Source organism: Leucopleurus acutus (assembly GCF_964270905.1).
Source record: "Leucopleurus acutus genome assembly, chromosome: 1".
In the NCBI taxonomy this organism is placed as follows: domain Eukaryota; kingdom Metazoa; phylum Chordata; class Mammalia; order Artiodactyla; family Delphinidae; genus Leucopleurus; species Leucopleurus acutus.
This window is the reverse complement of record NC_139142.1, coordinates 183,153,843-183,174,447: the sequence shown is the minus strand read 5'-3', so window position 1 is coordinate 183,174,447 and position 20,605 is coordinate 183,153,843. Positions and strand designations below refer to the sequence as shown.

At 44.5% G+C, this 20,605-nt stretch overlaps 1 protein-coding gene across 2 annotated transcripts in view; it reads right to left on the bottom strand.

Annotated features, from left to right (window-relative positions):
• The window catches only part of CELF2 (CUGBP Elav-like family member 2), a 393,615-nt gene that overhangs the window by 51,176 nt on the left and 321,834 nt on the right, over positions 1-20,605 (bottom strand). For both annotated transcript variants that reach the window (XM_082852498.1, XM_082852497.1), the window contains exons 5-8: positions 18,659-18,793; positions 9,885-9,964; positions 5,651-5,809; positions 1,402-1,465 (exon numbers count right to left, since the gene is read on the bottom strand). In XM_082852498.1, the coding sequence (XP_082708624.1) occupies positions 1,402-1,465; positions 5,651-5,809; positions 9,885-9,964; positions 18,659-18,793 (438 nt within the window). The remainder of the gene's footprint in view (positions 1-1,401; positions 1,466-5,650; positions 5,810-9,884; positions 9,965-18,658; positions 18,794-20,605) is intronic.

Sequence of the window (20,605 nt, the reverse complement as noted above, 5' to 3'; positions counted from 1 at the left end):
ACGTAGAAAACTCTCTGAATATTTTAGTGCTGTCTCTCCAATCCCCTTCACAGAACTAAAAATAAATCAACTGTTCAAGGCGACGCTCAGCTCCGAGGCCAGCTTCCCCAAATGTGTTCGTCAACATTCTGCTGAATGGTTTCACTACTTATTATTTTAACATGTATTCTTTTCCCCTAATAATCTAAAAGTGTTATTACAATAGAACAAGCTGGGGGTACCAGATTTAAAGCCCCACGGCTAACTGAGCATTGTTTTTACTGCAGGTGAGTATGTCCCATCAGACAAGTTATATTAACCCTGGAGGCCACCACAAAAGGCTGGGCTGACAACAACTGGACATACAGGAACAGAAATCTGCGTGTGCTCATTCCAAGTGTCTCCAGATCCATTCAAAACGAAACAAGGAAAAAAAAAACCCCACAAGGATATGCATGCGGGAGGGGAAAAAAAAAAAAGACGAAAAAAGGAGTTTTCATAGTGACAAATAAGGAAATCAGGCTTTTATTCTGTACATCCTGGGTTCATTTCATTGACTCAGGGTGTCCTTGATGAAAACAAACTGTGCTCGATTCTAATACGCCCAAAATCTGTTCTCCTTGCCTGCGCTCCCCTATCTTTTCGGAATCAAGCAAGGAAGAAGCTTCCTCACTGCTCCTCGCGGCAGGTTCCTGGCACCTGTGCTCTGATTCATCGTGCGGGCTGCCTTCCCTGGCCCCGTGGTGTGGGTTAGGATGTGAGCCTGGAAGGTGACACAGCAGGACTGACCTTTCACTAATCACTGCCCCTCAGTTACTACTGACACAGCTCATAATAAAAAGAAATCCTTCATGAGCCGGCTTTCAAATCCAGTCCCACTTTGATTTTGCTCAAGAACAAAGATTCTACTTTCCCATAATAGATTCTGATGCGCAATTCTGTCAACTGGGGTTCTGAAGTTAGAAAAAAAAAAGGCACCCTGTTAATTGTCTGTGGTTATCAAGGGACTGCAAACGGTATCAGAGATAGGCCTGCAAGCCTGACTTTCATTACGAAGGTCAAAACATTCTTATTGACTGCCTATTATTAAAATTCTAGAGGGATGTCAATCATGGCAGCTGCCCTGGATATAGGAATCTTGTTGGAAATCCCCCAGCCGGCAAACCCATTAAAAAAAAATAATAAACACAACTGTGGAGGGTACTGTGCAGGAATTCTCAGCCCCCCAAATTTTCTCATAACTGTTGGAGATGCCAGCGTTAGAAGATCAACTTCTGAGCAGCTGACTCTAATTTTAACACCTAAGCCAGAAAGCAACTAGGACCGGTAGTTACTCTTTGTTCGTCTTTTCCCCAGCTTCTGAACCCATCCCAAATTCAGACGACAGCACGGTCAAAAGGCAAGGCTCACTTCATGACTTACCAGCCATTTGCTGAATGCCACTGAATGCACCCAGGTTGCTGGAGGAGGTGGCCTGCTGCAGAAGCTGCAAAAGAAAAGAGAAAGGTACTGTCAAAATGAAGTGGAGCTTGGAAGTGTACTGTCAAGGGAACTTCCCAAGTCCACTGAGGGCACGTCCCGTTCCCTTTACATTTACATAGTTGGTTGCTGCTGCCTGTTAATGGGCTGAAGGTTCCGAGAGTTGGGGCTATAAATCCATGTCAATGTCTAATCTCTATTAAAAAACACAGACACTGGGGAAACTCAATAACGTAGCTGCCTTAAAACAATTCATCAATTTACTTTTTTAACAACCAGGTGTTAAATCTGTGGGAACCAACATGGTGTGACTAATGCTCTCTCTCTGGAGCCTAGTAGTTCCCATAACTCATCTCTGTCAATCGCGGTCCATCCCTAGGTCTCCTCCGCTTTCCTTCACAGCTCAGTGTCCTACAACCTTCATTAGAGAGGTATAGATTCACTGACTCTTGGGCTAACAGAGAAGTCACTGTAATACCTACAGATGTAAGTGGATGTATCTGCAGCCACAGAGTCACTGTCATGACTTCATGACCAAGACAACGGTCACCCATTTTAAGACGGTCTTCGTTGGCAGAGAGCAACATACTACTTGTCAAAACTCACAGGTATCTGGTGCTATGTATGTTGATGCTATGCATTATAAATACATCAGCATCTTTTAAAAAAGAAATGAAGACAGCTGTGAAAAGGCCTCTGTATTTTGTTCCTAGAGCTTCCAAAAATACATTTAATCCCCCATATAGAAACGGTGGGTACCACAAGGTAAAGGCATGTGGTTACTGTTCGAAAGCACTCCTTTATTGGTCCACATCAATTGAATTATAGGTTAACTTAGGTGCTATACTGTTTGACTGGGCTTATTGATATTCTCCTTTTGGTTGATCAATACAGCCGCAGCTTGTACCTGGGGGCAAATGTGGAGTTATCTCCTATACTCAAAAGTCCATGGATGCTAAAAGCATAGATTCACCAAATTTATTATTAAAAAACTGCTATGGTACTATGAGCTTAGGAGGAACCAGATGAATTCACTATTTAAAAAATAAGCTCTCAGAATTTGTTTGGAGGGCTGCAAAACCTAACGGAGAGCACTGCCACTCCTCCAGGTAATGGTAGGTCTCCTCAGCTTAAGAGGAAGGAAACTCTACAACTGGATGTGACTCAGAAATGGGCATCTAGCAATTGACTTAAAAGCACCAAGGAGAGTGGAATATCGGTGGCTGATTCAACGTGTCTTAGTTACGATGATTAACGTAATCCCTATGGGGATTAACATGAACAGCTGTGGGCCTTCCCTGGTGGCACAGTAGTTAAGAATCCGCCTGCCAAGGCAGTGGGCACAGGTTTGATCCCTGGTCCAGGAAGATCCCACATGCTGCGGAGCAACTAAGCCCGTGGCCACAACTACTGAGCCCATGTGCCACAACTGCTGGAGCCCATGTGCTGCAACTACTGAAACCTGCACGCCTAGAGCCTGTGCTCCACAACAAGCCACCGCAAATGAGAAGCCCGCTCACTGCGACTAGAGAAAACCCGCACGCAGCAACGAGGACCCAATGCAACCAAAAAATAAATAAAATTTAAAAAAAAGACAAAAACAAACGTGAACAGTTCCCAGACATACGTCTGCAACTTTCATTCATCCTTCTCGACTCAGGGTAGTATACTACCTAGACATTACACACAGACCCACACAGACACACAGACACACAGAATGAGAAAGAGGAAGAAGCTAGGAATTATCTGTTTTGACAGAGAGAAATCCCTTATCTTGGTTTGATTTCTTGGGTTTCCCATTCTCTTGTAGTTGCAAGCCCTAACTCTCTCCTATATTAGATATTAAAAAAAATTAAAGTTTAGTCAAGTTCAATTAGCTCTGAAGATACTCTGAGGAATTAATAATCTTTACTGATTAGTAAGTGGCAATACCTGGAGTGTCATTAAACTACTTCCGTGGATTCTTCCCACTGACAACCACTCTTCGGTGAGCCACAGTCAGAATCTACCCTCAACACAGAGGCAGGAGATGCCTTAAAGGCCAAGGGTCTTTTCAGAGAAATGGGCTTCCGATCGAAAGGGGTAGAGCAAACTTGGCAGAGAAAGAATGGAAGCCCTCGGTAGGGGAAAACGTAGTTCAGAGCGTGTAAGAACACGTTCTTATCAATGAGGTGGGGATGAATTCTCTTTCAGGATTCAGAAAGAATTTTCAGATGTGATCAAAGAAACATGTGCCAGAGATTTCTGTGAGCCCTGGGGCATGGGAGATGGTCGAGAAGACCAGGGCTAGGCACGTGTGTCTTGGTTTTCAGACATGGTGGAGCAGGAAGCTGGATTCTTAGAAACTACGAAAAGGTGAGCCTGACGTCAATCTCTGATAGAAATTCTTGTACTTAAGGCGATGATCTGTGAACAACTGAGAAACACACGTTTGTGAAAAACAAATGATTGTTCAGCTAGACTCATTTTTTTTTCTCATGAAGTTTCTAGACCCATAGACCAAGAAAAAGATATGGCAAGCACATATAGATTTCAGCAAGACATGTAATGAAATCTCTCATCTCTTATCTCTTTGTGGATAAGATGGAGAAATGGCTAGAAGGTGGCAGCAAACTTGGTCACTGCTTGTATTAATAACTCAGGGGAAGACAGGAGAGGCACGCTTCTCCAGCAAGACATCCAGACATGTCTTGAGTAGCAATTACATGGCAGACACCAACAGGCGGTGGGGTGGGGTGGATAAAAGAGGAATGATAAAAGAGGACATCTGTCCTTGGAGAAGCAGCCCCGCCGGATGGAGAGAACCCATGGAGGGCTGAAATCCTGCTTGACCACCAGTGTCATGACCTTGGGTAAAGTTACATAACCTTTTTAAAATTTTTATTGGAGTACAGTTGATTGACAACGTTGTGTTGGTTTCAGGTGTAAAGTGATTAAGTTATACATATACATATATCCACTTTTTAGATATTTTCCCCATATAGGCCAATACAGTGAGTGTATCGAGTAGAGTTCCCTGTGCTATACAGTAGGTCCTTATTGATTACCTGTTTTATATATAGTAGTGTGTGTAGGTCAATCCAGTCTCCCAGTTTATCCCCTGCCCCTTTCTCCCTTAAGCCTCTCCCTTTCCTCACTTGTAGAAACACGGTGATCTTACCTTTCAAGGTCACAGGAAGGACTCTTTTACAGAACAGTATTGGTTCTGCTACAAAGTACGGAATGGGTCATACAATCCTGAGAGGGACAGTTCAAATGTCAGGAGAGAATTAGGACGGACGGACGGACGGACGGACGGACACGGACGGACACACACGCACACACAGGCTAGAATAAAAGGTCCAAAGGCACACTATGACATTATATTAATAATGTGTAGTCCAGCATTTAGGTTCCAAAGCAGAAAAGGGGGGTAGAGTAGCATGCTTTAGCAGTAGTTCAAGTAAAAATAAATAAAACCTTAGAGGAGTACGAGCTGCCTTCCATTGCTCTCAAGCTACATTAAGATATTTTAAAGTCCACAGTAGCGGTTACTGCTGATGCTGTGTGGATCTTCCCGGGAGGAACTGTCTCGCATTCTGATCATGGCATTTTAATAAAGACACGGGCAAAGTAAAACAGGCTGCACAACAGAAAAAAACGAGGTGGAAAGTTTAGAAACAATGAAATGTAAGGGCTAGTTAAAGAATTGGGTCTATTTGGCCTGAAACAGGATCTGAGTTTTGGGTTTCAAATAGATGAAGAAACATCTGAATTTAGTTGACATCGCTCCACGGGGAGGACCCAGTGAAGGAAAGTTCCATCTGAGGTCCTGATGTGGAATGGACCGAGCAGGGAGGTGGTGAGAGAGCCAACCACGGCTGCCTCAGCGCCGTTAAGTCATCACCCATCACGCATGCCGCACCCCTGCCAAGGCTGGAGTTTGTGCGGAAGCACTGGTTAGACACTCAGCCCTGTGGGACCCCGCTCAGCCTCCATGCGGCTAGAATGAAGAGTCCTGTTCCTATGCTCATCAGCTTCACCTGGAAAAATATTCTTCATCGATGCTGATTTCAGGAATTTCCCGGCATTCATAATGTCGCAGACGAGCTTTTGGTGCACTTAGGGGCCAAGGAGCCTGTAAGAGCTCCACGGGGTGTGCTCCTCTCTCCTGGGGACCACATGCTCCCCCCACACCCCCCCAAGAACTTACCGCCAGGTACTGCGGGGTGAGGCCGCCCAGACCCGTCAGGTTCCCCCAGGTGGCAGTGTTGAGCTGCTGCATCTGCTGCGCCAGCTGCTGCTGGAGACGCCTTTGCTCCTTGTCCTTCTGAGTGTCAGCGAACTTCACCACAATCGGTGAAGAGCAGCCCTGTGGTCAGACACAGCGGAAAGTGGAGAGGGGGTTACAGCCTGGCCCACTCCGCTCAGGACACTCAGTCAGCTCGGGGCCTAGCTTTCTGAACTATTCTGCAGCACAGGGGATGGTCTGGCCTCGTTTTTAAATGGTTTGATGGTCCTTCTTCTTCTCTGAATAGTACCATCAACAGAAAATTCCAGATCCTGTCACTGGTGTCTTTGGGGCTCTGGTGGTCGATGAAGCCATCTGTGCTCGTGCTCTGATTATTACACTGCCTCTCCTTCTCTCTTCATGGGTCTTCCTTCCACCATCCCAGGGCCTCCTCAGAGACAAGAGACCTTATCATTGTCCTTTAATTAAGCTTCACGGTTCGCTTGTCTGAAAGATGGACTTGTCCTGGTGTGTCTGCCTGTTTCCGCGTGTGAGCAGGGGACAAAGGAGGGGAACGAAATGTTGTAATGGGAATGAACATGCCTGTCGCTCATGTCTTTTTTTCCCACTCTCTCCAATGTTAAGTATTTTTGAACTTTGGAACTGTAGGAATCATACCGACCCAGTAATATAATCGGGAGAAGTGGGTTTCATTTTAGGAACATGGATGAAGGAAGGAGATTTTCAGGGGACACGGGCATGGACCAACGTCACTGTCCCCGTGTTTTCAGAAGGGGTTCTCCTCCTTCTGTATCACATCTACTCTAGCTGTAATCCCAGGAGCTACAACGAATCAAAAAGAAAATATCAGAAGCAGTCTAGTCCAAGGAGACGCATCTCAAATGGCAGGAGGCGATGTCTACTTAGCTTCTTTTCCTAATCAGTCTCGCTGCTCTAGGAGCTTCTGTGTTCGTTTCCTTTAAAAGGCAGGAGCAGAGGTAGTGAGTGAGAAATGGCCAAGGGTTATATAACAGGACCAGTTCATGTCTGATACGGAGAAAATCGTTAGGGAAAGTAAGGGCCTGACACCTCAGGCAGGAGGACTTCCTTTCGAAAGCAGCTTTGCGACATTCGCCACTTGGCAAAGACTCAGCAGAAACCAACTCTCTTCCCTCTCTGTTTAGCTTGCTAAACATCCCATCACAATTAAAGCTGTGAAATTTTGCTGAGATAAAAAGAAGTTAATTCTACCCAAGCGATTAAAAAAAACCCCACTTTTTACTGAAACTCAGCATGATAACAGACCTCTCTCTTCTCCTCCCAGAAATTTAATATTCCTATTTAAATGAGCTTTTCCCTTCCCTTTGGGTTATTTTTCTTTCTCCTAGAAAACAGAGTTGCATTTTTTTCTTATCACGTTGGGTAGCTACTGGGGATGGAACTATGCATACGTGAAGCTATCATGCCTGCTGTTACCCCCCAACATGTGAGAAAAGTGAGGTGACTGGGTGTTGAACCTCCAGCAGACTGGTCTTCAGCTCTGGGAGTCACAGTCACGGCACAGATGTTAAGAGTCAGTAAACTGCATAAAAGTAATGTTTCCACCGTTTAAAAAATCTATACTTCATTGTTCTTCATCTGCTCCGTGTTTCAGCGTTTCATCACCTTAAAGACAGCAAAACCACTCTGAAGATGGAAATTACAGACAGCAAGGGTTTTGCCTGGAAAGGGTTGTTATTGTATCAAATTTGTCCCATAACAAATTATAGCATCTCTTCCTAACAGTTCATTTACGGTTGGCTTTTTTCTTCCTTAAATACCAAAAAATGATATAAAAGCAGAAAATCAGGCCAATGATTATAGTTCAAAAATGACTTGTATAAACCATGAAAGGGGAAAGCAGGGTGGGGAGAGATTGGAGGAAAGTGGGAAAATCAAGGTACCATATAAAGATTAATGATTTTTAAAATAACATGTTCTTTTAAACTTTAACAGTGACATCGTTTTGAATTCACATCTCTTAGATCATACATCTTGGTGGAAGATGTAAGCCAGAGTCCTGAAAATAATGTAATTAATTCAAAAAAAGAAAACAAACTGCAGTGGTACAAGTGTAATGAGACTGCATAATATGTAATCTTCTGTTTAAATGTCAATATTTTTGAATTAAACAAGGAATTTAAGTGTCCGAGGGCTCCTCTGATTAAGCATGGATGTCCAGATTTAAAAACAAGTGCATCAGATCTGATTTCTGATAATAGCAGTATTAACAAAGGATCAAGGATTTCTGAAGAATAAATATGCCCCATTCTCTACAGCAAATTCTTTTCACTCTGAGAGCCTGTTATTTTCTTGGTTCGGGTTCATACCCAGTTCTGCTGTATTTTCTCGTGCTCTCCTTCCGTAGGGACCCAGGAGAACACAGACCTCCCACTCGGGCGGGGGGCCCTGGGTGAAGGAGCTGGGGTGGCAATGTTTCCAACAGAGCTGAAAGAATTGAGGTTACAAAATCATCTATGGTGAGACCAATTTAGGTACAAATCACTCAATTACAGGAAATAAAAATCTTTAAGAATGAAACACATATATATGGAAGATAATAAATACAGGTCAAGACTTCCTTTTTCTTAACAGTACTTTCATTTCATCTCCAGACTGATATGAAGCTGGAAACCAGGCTGATCCCCGATAATGGAGCTCCCCAAGGTAAGGGAAAGGGTAGGGGGAGGGGACAAAAACATGATCACGTGTGTGACTGCATGTTGTTCAAGATTGGATTCCTAGACATTTCAAATCCTGCTAATTCTCTCTTATTGTGGCCGATTTTCACCTGAGCTTGCCTTCACGTAGGGGGGTGTGAGTGTCTTAAAAATGCATTGCACTGAAAGGAAAACACAGTGATTATATAAGATATGTTAGGAATATTGAAGTCAAAAGGAAGTTCGAAAAAGACAATAGGCTTTGCAATGCTGATATCAAAACTCGGAAAAGTACAGTAAACACTTAATGACAATGCCATGCACACTCTTTACCCCCCGCTTCCACCCACCCTTTGGCTCCCTAGAGAAAGGTAGCCCACAAAACAAGACCCATAAAGATCACTAAGCTCCCGGCATGCTTCGGGAGATGCAGCATTGCAAAAAACAAACAAATGAACAAAAAAAAAAAAAAAAATTAAAACCCCCCAAGAGTGGAGGCAAAAAAGAAGCTCAAACGATCAATAAAGAACTTTTTGGCACATTAAATAAAACTGAAAACAATTTTTTTTCCAAAAGATGAAAAACGTTAACTTCAGGTAACACTACAAAGCCACCTCCAGAAAAGATCACCCATACACAAAGATACAGTTTACATAATACAGCAGAACATGCACTCCCAAAGGATTCTATCAGACAATACAGAATAAGTAACAGCATATCACTCTTGGAGTGTTTTTGTGCAAAATTCTGAAAGGCCATGACCCGAATCACAGACTCAAAGTACAGAGCCATTGTCTACGTTTGTGGACCCACGCCAGCCTATTTCTCTTCCCCGAAAGCCACTAACTCTCATTAGGAGATCACATTTGAGCCTTTGAGTTTCTTGGTTATTGTTCATTTTTTAGTAAGGGTGAAAATCTAATTTCTCGGGGGACTCCCATACATGAACATTTGCACTGGTTCAATGAGGTGGGAGAAGTCTTAACTTTCTCCAACATTCTTGATGCAAAAACAATTTGTTTGTCTCGATTAAAGATAAAACTTGACCCCGCATTAAAACGAAAATAAAAAAGAAATGAAAGAACCCTGTGATTTTGCACAGGGCCAGCTGCAATTTGGAATGGGGTCTGTTAATGTTCTACCCATCCCACCCCTGGGGCTGGGGAACGTACTTGATTCTTGGGGTATAGAAGGATGCTCGGTTTAAATTGCATCATGAACTTTACACAGCAGGACCTGGGCCACTGCAACAAAAGGCTCAAAAAGGAACGTAGAGCAAGTGGAAGGTTTTACACTAAGTGCATTTCCAGTCATCAGGGGAAAAATTCAGAGAGAGAGGGAGAGAGAGAGAGGGAGGAGAGAGATTAAGGAAGAAGGAATATGAATGAATGGAGAGAGAGAGATGGTGAAAGTTTACATCTGTGATTGTCATGTGAACAATCCACACAGGAGAGAATTGCTTTCCATTCCCCACCATTTGCACAAAGAAAACAAAGAAAGGGCAGATGATACAGTACCTCCATGGTCTGAGACTGATGCATGGCTTTGATTGCATTCTGTGCCATTGCCCTTGTAGAAAATGTGACAAACGCACAGCCTGTGGGAAACAAGGGGACAGGGAGCAGGAAAGACAAAAAACAACAAGACAAAAGGTTTGGACGCTTGTTAAACCAACACAGTCTACGAGAACTGCCACAGGACGACACTGTTCTCAGTAGTACATGAAATCAACAACTTCTCTCTTTGCTTTTTATCTCGTGTTGCTTTTTACTTACAGTGCTGACCTGCTAATCTGACCACAGCAGAAAGATTTGCTGATGGATTAGTTTATTTATTTTTAAAATGGAGTCCAGGGGAAGGAGGCTGGGTACTTTCTTTTTTTAAGCTGGGGGGGGGTGGGGTGGGGTGGGGGGGTGGGGGGGGGTGTTGAAATGCGCAAGACCTAGTTTGCATTTTCTAAAATAAATTTTACATTTTCTCCTTGTCTATCCTGACTTAGGGCATCTACCCATTCCGGCTCTGTATTTCAAACATGAGCCTTGCTTTCTAAGCAGCAAACAGTAAAATCCTCACACCCAGGGCAAATTAGCAACTAGATTCCAACAGCTCGAAATGTCAGCAAGTAAATATACCTCATCTCTTCTGGGTAGTTAAAAAATAGATGTATGTATAAATATACACTCATGCTATTCAAATGCAAACACATATACCCAAATCCTGTACAAACTACTTAGTAACTGTTAATGATGAACAAAAACAAATGCTCTGTTACTCTGGGAATATTCAACTGTGTGTATGAAGTAAAATTTAAACACTTGCATTGGATTTCTTATTTGTATCAAACCTTCGAGACTTTAAGTTGTGACTTGTGGATTCTTATCAGAGATTCCACCTCAAGTGTAACATACAGAAGACAAGGTATATTTCTGTGAATGTCTCCCCTGAGACCCACAGAACTCTCCATGGCTATTGTTCTCCCCAGCTGTAAAATAACTAGAAGCTACAGTGCTTGTTCCTGCTTCTTGTAGCAGTGCTGGCTACCATGCAGGTCACTGCTCCAGCTACATGGCTCACTGCCCTTTCCACTAATAAAAGCACTGCCTTCTGAAATTTACATTTTATTCATCATGCACCCTTGGGCTTCTCAGAGAAAAAGACTGTGAAATTAATGCAGATTCAGGCTGATTTTATAGTAATACCACCGCACACTAAAAGCTTAGCTAAAGCAACGCTGACTATTTCACTTATGATCTCTAATGACTTTAAAAGTGCATTGATTTTCAGCTTCTTTAGCCTTGCACAGTTTGAACTTAGGTATCAGAGAATAATTTAGTGTTCTACTCAATTGCCTGAAAACATTATTATTATTACTACTTAAAAGATTTCCCAATGAAGCAGATCTAAACACCGAGGGGCCGAAGCTTGTCATCTCAGAGCGAGTGTACAGAGGTGGAATTCTGGCACCAATCACGTGAGATGGTTGCCTCTGTGGCCGGGAAGCCAAACAGAACATTCTACATCCAAACAACCAGCGGGTGGCTTGGTGTATGGGAGTCACTGTGGGAGCCATTAAACACATTTTCTTTGTTTGCTCTGCATGGGTACCTGGTGAGATTATCAAGTCAATACTGTATTAGCACCTTTCAATCAAACAGCAGTAAGAGAAAGCAATGCCTGCCCACTACCCCCAAAGCACAACAACAACCAGTCATGAAAATAAGTCAATGCATTTTTTTTTTGGCATCACGCTGTAATTTTTCATACACAAAAACTCTCTGTACATGGGAGGTTCCTCTCATTCACCTCCGTTAAGCTGTCCTCACTGAAGCCCGACGTCTAGCTCACGAAGAATGCCAAGCTATCTCCTATGGTTTTTCTGACGTTACAGCAGCTGGTGAAGCTGACTGTTTCAACATGCTGCCTGTACCTACAGTGGCTGTGGCTTTTGTCATCAACAGAAGCAGCTGGGCAGCCTTCTCTAAGGCATCTAGATGATGTGTGTGAGATCTACAACAGGACCTCTGCTGGCTCCATACTGAAATAGACTCAGCTCTAAAATGACAGAGTCCCCAATTTACCATCTGTTTCAAAGTAGTATCTCTTGAAGATTGTGATGATCAGCGGTACTATTAACAGAGGAAATAACGCTAAGAGATTTTTCTTTTTCGTTTTTTTATTTTAAAAATTAAAAAAAAAATTTGGTGCTGCGTGGCTTGCGGGATCTTGGTTCCCAGAGCAGGGATCAATCCTCTGCCCCTGGCAGTGAAAGTGCAGACTCCTAACCACTGGACCGCCGGGGAAGTCCCCTCATTTCCTGTCTGGAGGCTACAGTAGAGGCACAAGCAAATCATCTAATGGAGGCATAGTTGAGGCCATAGGAAGCCCAGACTAACTCTGCTTTTTTTTTTTTTTTTTTTTTTTTTGCGGTACGCAGGCCCCTCACCACCGCGGCCCCTCCTGCCGCGGAGCACAGGCTCCGGACGTGCAGGCCCAGCGGCCACGGCCTACGGGCTCAGCCGCTCCGCGGCATGTGGGATCCTCCCGGACCGGGGCACGAACCCGCGTCCCCTGCATCGGCAGGCGGACCCTCAACCACTGCGCCACCAGGGAAGCCCCACTAACTCTGCTTTTAGGAGTCAAGAAGCCTGTTTCATTCACTTTGCTTTGCTCTTATTATCTGGGAGCATGTGCCAAACCAACAGCTTCTAAACGGAGGTTAAGAATGCATAAAAAAATGCAAAATGTCAACAAAAATCAGTAAGGCAGAGTTTATGCATCTACCACGATTTCAGAGCAGGCAGAGCTTTTGTAAGCAACTTCGGGAGAAAGATCAAGCAATTAACAGGTCTCAAAAGCAAAGTCTTAGCAAGAGAACAATGAAATGATCTCTCTATAAACTCGAACCATTGCCCCTTCCCCTCTGTGAAACCTGCAATTAAAAGGTTGACTGATGCTTCTAATTATACAATCCTCATCCCATCCCAAAAATGATCTGGCAAATCTGATGACTCCTTTAACTTTCTTATTCTACCGGCAGTGGTGCAGCAAGAGAGAACTGGCCTCCTAGGGGCTCTGTCAAGTTCCCTACTGGGTGCTGTGTTCAATTACTTAAGGGAGAAAATGACTGTCATTTATTAAATGGGAGTACGTGCTGAAAGATTCGCTCTCTCTGCCGCTCTGGATGAAGCTAAGCAACTTCAGAACCGAATGTTCCATGGGTTGGTAGCCAGTTAACCTTCGTAGCATCTCTACAACAGGAGGTCCTCGCTAGATTTTCATTTTCTTTTCAGCACCACTGAAAACACTGGCTCTGGGGTGGGCCCTCAAATCTGCACTTTTCACTAACGTACGTTCACACAAGCTCCTACAGTCAAAATGGGCTGCGCTTTTCACTAACGTAGGGTCACACAAGCTCCTACAGTCAAAATGGGCTGCTGGCTTCTTCTACAAACCAGCCAGATGACTTCCCGCCGGACAGAAATGACTTAGGTCAGTTGTCCTCTTCTGTAAGATGAGCTTCTGGGTACAGCAGAGTCTACTGGGTCCTGACGGACAACTGCTCCGACCTCACAGGGTCAGCCCTCAACTGTTCTGGACTGTTGCGCATGCTGGTGACTGACCAAAATGCTGGAGAACTTAGATTGGGAGGAAAAAAATACAGGTACCGAGACAATAAAGCTATTTTTGGGGGGTGGGGTAAGATAGCCCATATATTACTGCCTCAAAGCTTCCAAATACATAATGGCAAAAAAAAAAAAAAAGGCAAAAATTCCCTCTGTAAATGTGTCCAACCTGTAATCTAGCCTGCCACTATTTATTGTCTCCACTTTCAGAGTGTCAGAGATTGCTCAGAGAAATGAAAGGAGCTGAACTCCTCCTATTTCAGTGAGGTTGTCTTCTTGCTGCTAAAATAGATAAATGATTGACTGGGGAAAGGTTTCTCAAAGTCATTTCCTCCTACAGACAGGATCTAAGGAAAGCACAGAGCAGATTTTGGAACCCAGCTATTACACTTGTCATTTCAGTTGAAAGGATATCTTAAACTCAGGTGTTCTACCTTTTCTCTAGGCTACATGAGAATTTTGAGAGAACTAGATGAATTCTTGCTCTGCATCAAAAAGAAGGAGAGAGAGAGAGAGAGAGAGAGAGAGAGAGAGAGAGAGAAAGTAATGAAAAAAGTAGAGGCACTTTTAAAAGCACATACAACGATGCCAGGGTCTCTTGCTTTTCTGCTGCTTCTTTGAAAGAGGAGCAACAGCTGCTATATTTTAACTGAAGGAAGCATAATTTAAAATAACTTGTGTGGCTGAGAAGATTTCAGCCTATGGAAACTTGTTTATAAATTCCTCTTCAGCTGTAGAAAGATCTTAATGCAGCCAATTTTTCCTCTCAGTATCTTTTGAGCAATGGCAGGGTTTAAACATATGCTATGAGTATAACATTGGAGCATCAAAAATACTACTCTAATGTGCGATCCCCAACGCTGGGTTAGTTTATTTAAAATTGGCATGGAGAGATCTTTCATTCACGGCACCGGAGGCTGAGTGCGGACTAGGACTTAATAGTTGGCAAAAATCTCATCCCTGAGATGAGGCTGGAAGATTGTACCCAGAGCAGCATGACAAGATGCATTTAATAACCCAGGGGGCATCTGATAAGGGTTTCCACATATCTGAACATTTGGGTACCACGTGGGCAAGACTAAAATGTCACGATCAGAACTGAGTCCTCTCCATGTACGTTTTAAAAGTCAAAAGCCCTCTCCCAGTATCCTGATCAGATATAACGAAAATAAATGAAGATTTAATGGCTAAATCCAGTCTGTGGTCGCTAACATCCCTGAAGATACCGCCAATTCATCTGTCAAAGGTTTTGGCAGGAGAATGCTGGAACACCATAAACACAGCTGGAATATTCTTAAACCAGCAGAAGGTTACCTTAAATGGCAGTGAAGATCTGACTGCAGTTTATGGGAAAGAAAAATGAAATCAACCCCTTCACTGTCTCTGAGTTACAGATATTTTGTTGCTATGGTGCAGCAAACCTGGCAGACTGTAACCAAATAGTCCAATCGGACTGTGGGACTGTGGATAAGTGAGAACATGTGTATTTTAGGAAATCAACGTGCTAAGGTGACACTGTCCAGTAAATATGTTGGCTCAGAAGCCTCAAGCTTAGATTCTGAGAGCAAACATCTCATGTCACTGGCCATGTGTGGGCTTGTGCTACCCTGGCTTGCTTTCTCAATGAAGGCTCACACAGCGGGCCTGAGAGGTAGATCTGCCACTGCAGAAGGATCTGAGTATCATAAGGGGCGTGAAGGCATCTCAAACCAGGTTTTCCAAATCAGAAAAAGACGGCAGAATGGGTTACTGCCCCCAAAGGGGAAAAAATGCACGTTCAGATGTGGGCATACCGCGTAAAGCGAGGCAGAGTCCTAACGTTCGTTGAGTGGTTTCAACAGGCTTGGCAGGTGCTGTCCACGTATAGGCATGACAATTTCCCAGCGGGATGGGACAGAGAGGTCCCATCTTAAAACATGATACAGATCTGGGTGATGGTGAATAACTATGGGACTTTTAAAAGTCTTTCCTGCCAATGTGTAGATCATGATTTTTTTTTTTTTTTTTTTTTTTAAAGACAGTGATTCTAACTGAAAGTATAGCAGGGCTAAATAGGTACAAAGATGTGGGTCCTGGCAGCCCACTACTCTGATCTGGGGCAGGGGTACTGAATCAACAGCCTGGAGGAACCTCAGGTTAACACCTGCCAGGTAGGAATGTCAACTACTGATGTGGCGGAGAATGAACGACACGTGACGCCTGTTGGGGACCCAGGGCTACTAACTGCCTCCTCTGTCTTCCTTCTTGTAGCTGAACTGGGCAAAAGCAAAAACAAGAAACGTGAACCACTCAAGAGCACCTCTCCCTCATTATAATCAAATGGTTCGATTTAAATCCTTTCCTACTGACTAATTTACACCCTGGTTTAGTATTACAAAGTACTTTTCAGAGCAGCCAAGCTTTCATTTCACTTCATTTTTACTTATTTTGTAAACAGCTGAGCCAGCAACAGGCATGGAGACCAGAAATGCTGAGCGCCCCTGATCTGCAGCGCCGCACTTATTAATATTTGATTGAAAACGCCAATTCTTTAATGAAAGCAAAAGAGTAGCATGAAAGAGAACTGTTCTTTCAACAAATCACTGATTTAGGAGCAGTCCCCAGTACCCAGGAGTCCCTGGGTCCTGCTAATTGAAAAATGCACCACTGTCTGTCCTTGTATCTCAGAACAAATGAGAATAAATGAGTATTTTCTTTTTTTGCCACAGGGAATTCTCATCCGTTTGCCAGAAAATCAGAAATTATTTTTCTGTTAAAAAAAAAAGCGGGGGGCAGGGAGGAGGATTCTACTCTTTACGTTGAACCAGCAGTTCAGAAATAGGCTGCTTCTGGTGTCAAGTGCTGGTTCATCAACCAAATGGCAGATGGAATTGGTCAGGTTCTCCCATCAAGTACAGTGTCTTGACACCCTTTCCTGTGAAAGTTTTGACCATTTAAAAAAAATCTCATCTGCAAAAATAGCTAACATATGCTCAAGGATCTCTAGGCACCAATGCTCTTCATCACTGTCCCCACTGGACAGATGGAGAAATTGAGGCAGAGAGTCAGTTTGTAAATCAGCAGAGGGAAAACAGGAGTCCAGCATTCCTACTTCATAGTCAAGGTCTCTATGAAACACCATGGACGGCCTGGCTCTACAAAAAACCTACCATGGCAGTAGCTAATCACGCCCTATCAGACAAGCAGGGCAGATATCTAGACTGCTGCCATTTTCGAGTGTGGAAACTGAGGACAGAGACAGGAAAATGAATGGACCACGCCCATGATTCATGTCAGGAGAAGTTCTGGGATGGGCCCCAGGGTCACTGACCTCTAAGGCACTATACATTTCCCTGTGCCTATCGGTTCTTTCTCCATGCCATACACCTTGGCAAATGCAAAAGCGCAATGATAACACGCAAGTTGTGACTGAGAATAGTCGCAGGGAGACAAGAGTGGTTCTTATTACTAAACTGGCAGCAGAAGAGGGATCGCAAACATATTCTTTTGTCTTTCTTGCCTACTTAATTCTTCCTCAGCCCCACTGCTTTTTCCCGTGGTATTCACTCTCCTGGTCTGTCTGCCTATCTAGCTCTCCTGGGTCAGATGTGATGATAAGCTCTCCTGGTGCGTATCTCCAGGCTGGCACAGAGGGACCCAGGATCGAAATCCTGGTATCCTTCTGCCTGCGAGGTTGGATGGGAACCAGAGGCGATGCGGGTGCCCAGGACAAGGAACTATTTTGGGTGACACTGGTAAAGGCACACGTGGTAAGTGACAGATTAGCTTGAGGCACTGGGTCTGCTGTTTAGGGGCCCCACTCAACATCATGTCTTGCTCAGCTTTTAGACTCCCATCTTTCAGCGAGTGTTAAGTGTCATTCCCAGGCCTCCTCCTCCTTTTTTTTTTTTTTTAAAACCACCTTCAGAAGAAAATACAGGGATCACAAGCTTGGAGTCATTCCTCCCCCTCCTAGTTTTCCCCGAGATCACCTCTATGTTTCAGGGCTTTGGAGGTGGAGGTAGGTGGAAAACTTTTGTTCCCTGTGCCTTCGACTCTAGCAGTTGGCATCACGAAGCTTTATGTCTAAAAGTCAAAAGAACAAATGTTCTTCCTCCCAGGGCGCTGAGTTTACGTAAGACCAGGGAGATGAATGAAAACTAGTCCCTGGATACTTGAGGCTTAACCTTTTCTTTCAACATGGGGCGCGGGCAGTGCAGTCCCAGAACCAGAGATGGGGAATGTAAAGGCATTCCTAATTAGCCCTGTGGAAGTTGCCCTGGAAACCCCATTAATTGAATGAAATCCTCTCTGCGTTGCAAAAAGACGGATTTCTTACGAGAACGGAGAAATGTGTTTTCCGTGTGCGTCTTCCCCTGGGCCTCCTGGGCTGACTCAGGAAACTAGTCGGATGGCTGGGAACACGGTGACAAGCCTTATAAGCGGTTTAAGGAGGGAGGCGTGCGGGTCCGTCAAAGGGGGAGGTAAACGTGGACAGAAGAGAGTCATCTCCAGCTACCTGGCGTGGCTGCTCGCGGAAACACTGGTTTTCGTCCGCACTCGGAGCCCCAGCCTTTGCCTCTATCACGGTGACAGAGAAGAACCTACAATCTTCTCCTGGACGAAGTCACTTCTCTGTCACTTAAAGGATCCCTGTGTTTAGGACTCCAGGAGCTCTGCTCTTTGCCATAAAACCCTAACGCCCTGAGACAGGCCTGGCTGCCCTGAGTCTGTACCTGCACTATGCGGGGACAGGGGCCCCTTTTCTTGGTTTCTTTCTCAGTCAAGAGGCCCACACGCTCAGCATTCTCCCAGGCACAGGCAGAAAGCCAGAAGGCTACGATGCGAGCAGCGAACATTCTCTCTCGCTCTCCGCATCTCTCCCTCATACCTCCCAAAGCTCCTTCAATCTGAGATTGAAGAGGGATGTGTAACGGCAGGGCAGCCTGTGGGCCTCCCGTCTGACAGCGATAACCTGGGCTAATATGCTGCCACTAGGACCTTCTTGACTTGAGAAATAAAAGGTGATCATTCCAGCTATGGTGAAAAGTTTGGGTTGGATAACTTCGTCCCGCAGGACGTATCTCAGGGTGACCTCTTGCTGCGTGTGGGAGCTATGTCTACCTTGACTGGGACACAGAGCTCCAATTAGCACTTAAGGGCAGAGACTCTGCAGAGAGCACACTCACCTCGACTCAGCCCGTCGGGTCCCCGGAGGATCCGGCATTCTTCTATCTGGCCAAATGGAGAGAACATCACCCGGATATCGTTCTCATTACATTTCTTCGAAACCATTCCTATGAACAATTTTCTGTCTTCCACGGCTAGGAGAGAGAAATAATGAATGAGCCAAGGCCACTTCACCTTCTTCCTCGTCATCAACGCGTCATCACCACCTCCGACTGGGTCCCGAGGCTAACTCTTCAGACACCCAGGCCACCTTCCTCCCCCACACGTGCCGTCTCTGCTCTCCCCACCCTTGCTTGGCATCTCGGCTCCTATTCCAACACTGGGAGCTTGTTTATTAATAAAACATCTTCAAAGGACACGAAACACTGTTTTTAAGTCCTTTCCCCCCATCTGGAAGCAGTAATATGTTTACTAAAATGTTAAAGTTCTAAGTAACTGCTAAATGCTACTGTCCCATAGAGATATTCTGGGATACAGATTTTAATTTTTTTTTTTTTTTTTTTTTTTGGGTAGATGTTCTTTTAACTTGAGTGACAGCAAAAGAGAAAGATCGGGAGAGGAAAAATAACAGAAGCAGATATAGTGGAAAATTGATAAACAAAACTTTTCACAAAGGATTCAGTGGAAGAAAACATTCTCCTTCCCTGATTTCAAATAGCTTTGTCCCCACTGGTCCAGATGAGAACAGGAGACAGGAGAGATGTGAATTTCTCCAGAGAGCTGGTTAAGGGGCCTTCTGTCCATAGCACTGGCTACACAGCCCTACCCAGGTCAGCACATGTGGTCTGCACCTTACAACTAAAGCTGAAGGCAATTGTGGCCAAGTGAGTGGGGCTGCGGTTATTTGAGAATCATGTCAGGGTGGTCCCAATCTCGGGGTGAAACCTGTCACCAAAAAAAAGAACAAGGAAGGAATAACGCTATTCTGCCCACTTGGAGGTAGGATTCTTGATGAACAGAAATGCCTTTCGGGCGTCAGGGCAACAACGTGCAAATTCTAACCTTGGAAGCTGTCAGCGGGTAAAGACTAGGGAAGGTTTACCTCTGATGACCGGGGAGATTTGTTTCCCTAAACTGACGTGCTTGTGCTCAGGATAACTGGCCTACACTCAGCCTCAAAGGCACGATTATTATGGATTTCAAGACAGTGTTTGGAGCCGTTTGTAGGAGACAGAGCAAAAGATCATCCTAGAAGCCCTCAGGGAGAAGTCTTGCTTATTTCCCATGTTTCCTTTCAATCCATTTCTTAGAATTAAAATTAAAAAAAGAAAAAAAGAAAGAAAGACAGCCGGCTACACCAGCACTTCAGAAAGTCCTAGCTTACGGGATCATTTTATATCTGTATTATAATGTCGTCATTGCTATTTAATTGGCTTTTATTTCTGTTTTTCTTACTCTTTTTTCTGGACAGTAAGTGTCTCATTATCATTTAACTGGCAAGAGTGTATTCTAGACTTGCCAGGGCCAGTTGCTTCGGGTACGTAAGTCAGAATCCCTGGTCTGTGTCTCCCAGGAGCCGGGACGGAAGATCTATAATGGAACAGAGACTCACTTACTCTGAAGCAGCTCCGTCCGGTAGAACTCGGGGAGAAGGGGAAAGTTTGGCCTGTGACGTCCACCCCAGTAGCGAAAACCATGTGTGGCCACTGGGCACTTGAAAGGTGGCTAGTGTGATGGAGAAAGTGAATTTTTCATGTGATGTAATTTTAACTCATTTAAAATTTAAAAGCTGCACGTGACTACTATATTGGACAAGGGTGGCGCTGAGGGGCTAAGAGCGCCTAGCTGTAGACTCCCAGGCCAGAAGCAACAGACGTGGAAGACGTTTTGTCTGACTCTAAAGATAGGCCAAGGCCCAGCGGGGGGAAGGATCTGGCCAAGGATCGTTCTACATGGAGGTGGCCCAACCTGCACCAGGATCTGGTACCTTCTTCGGCCCAGGGTTC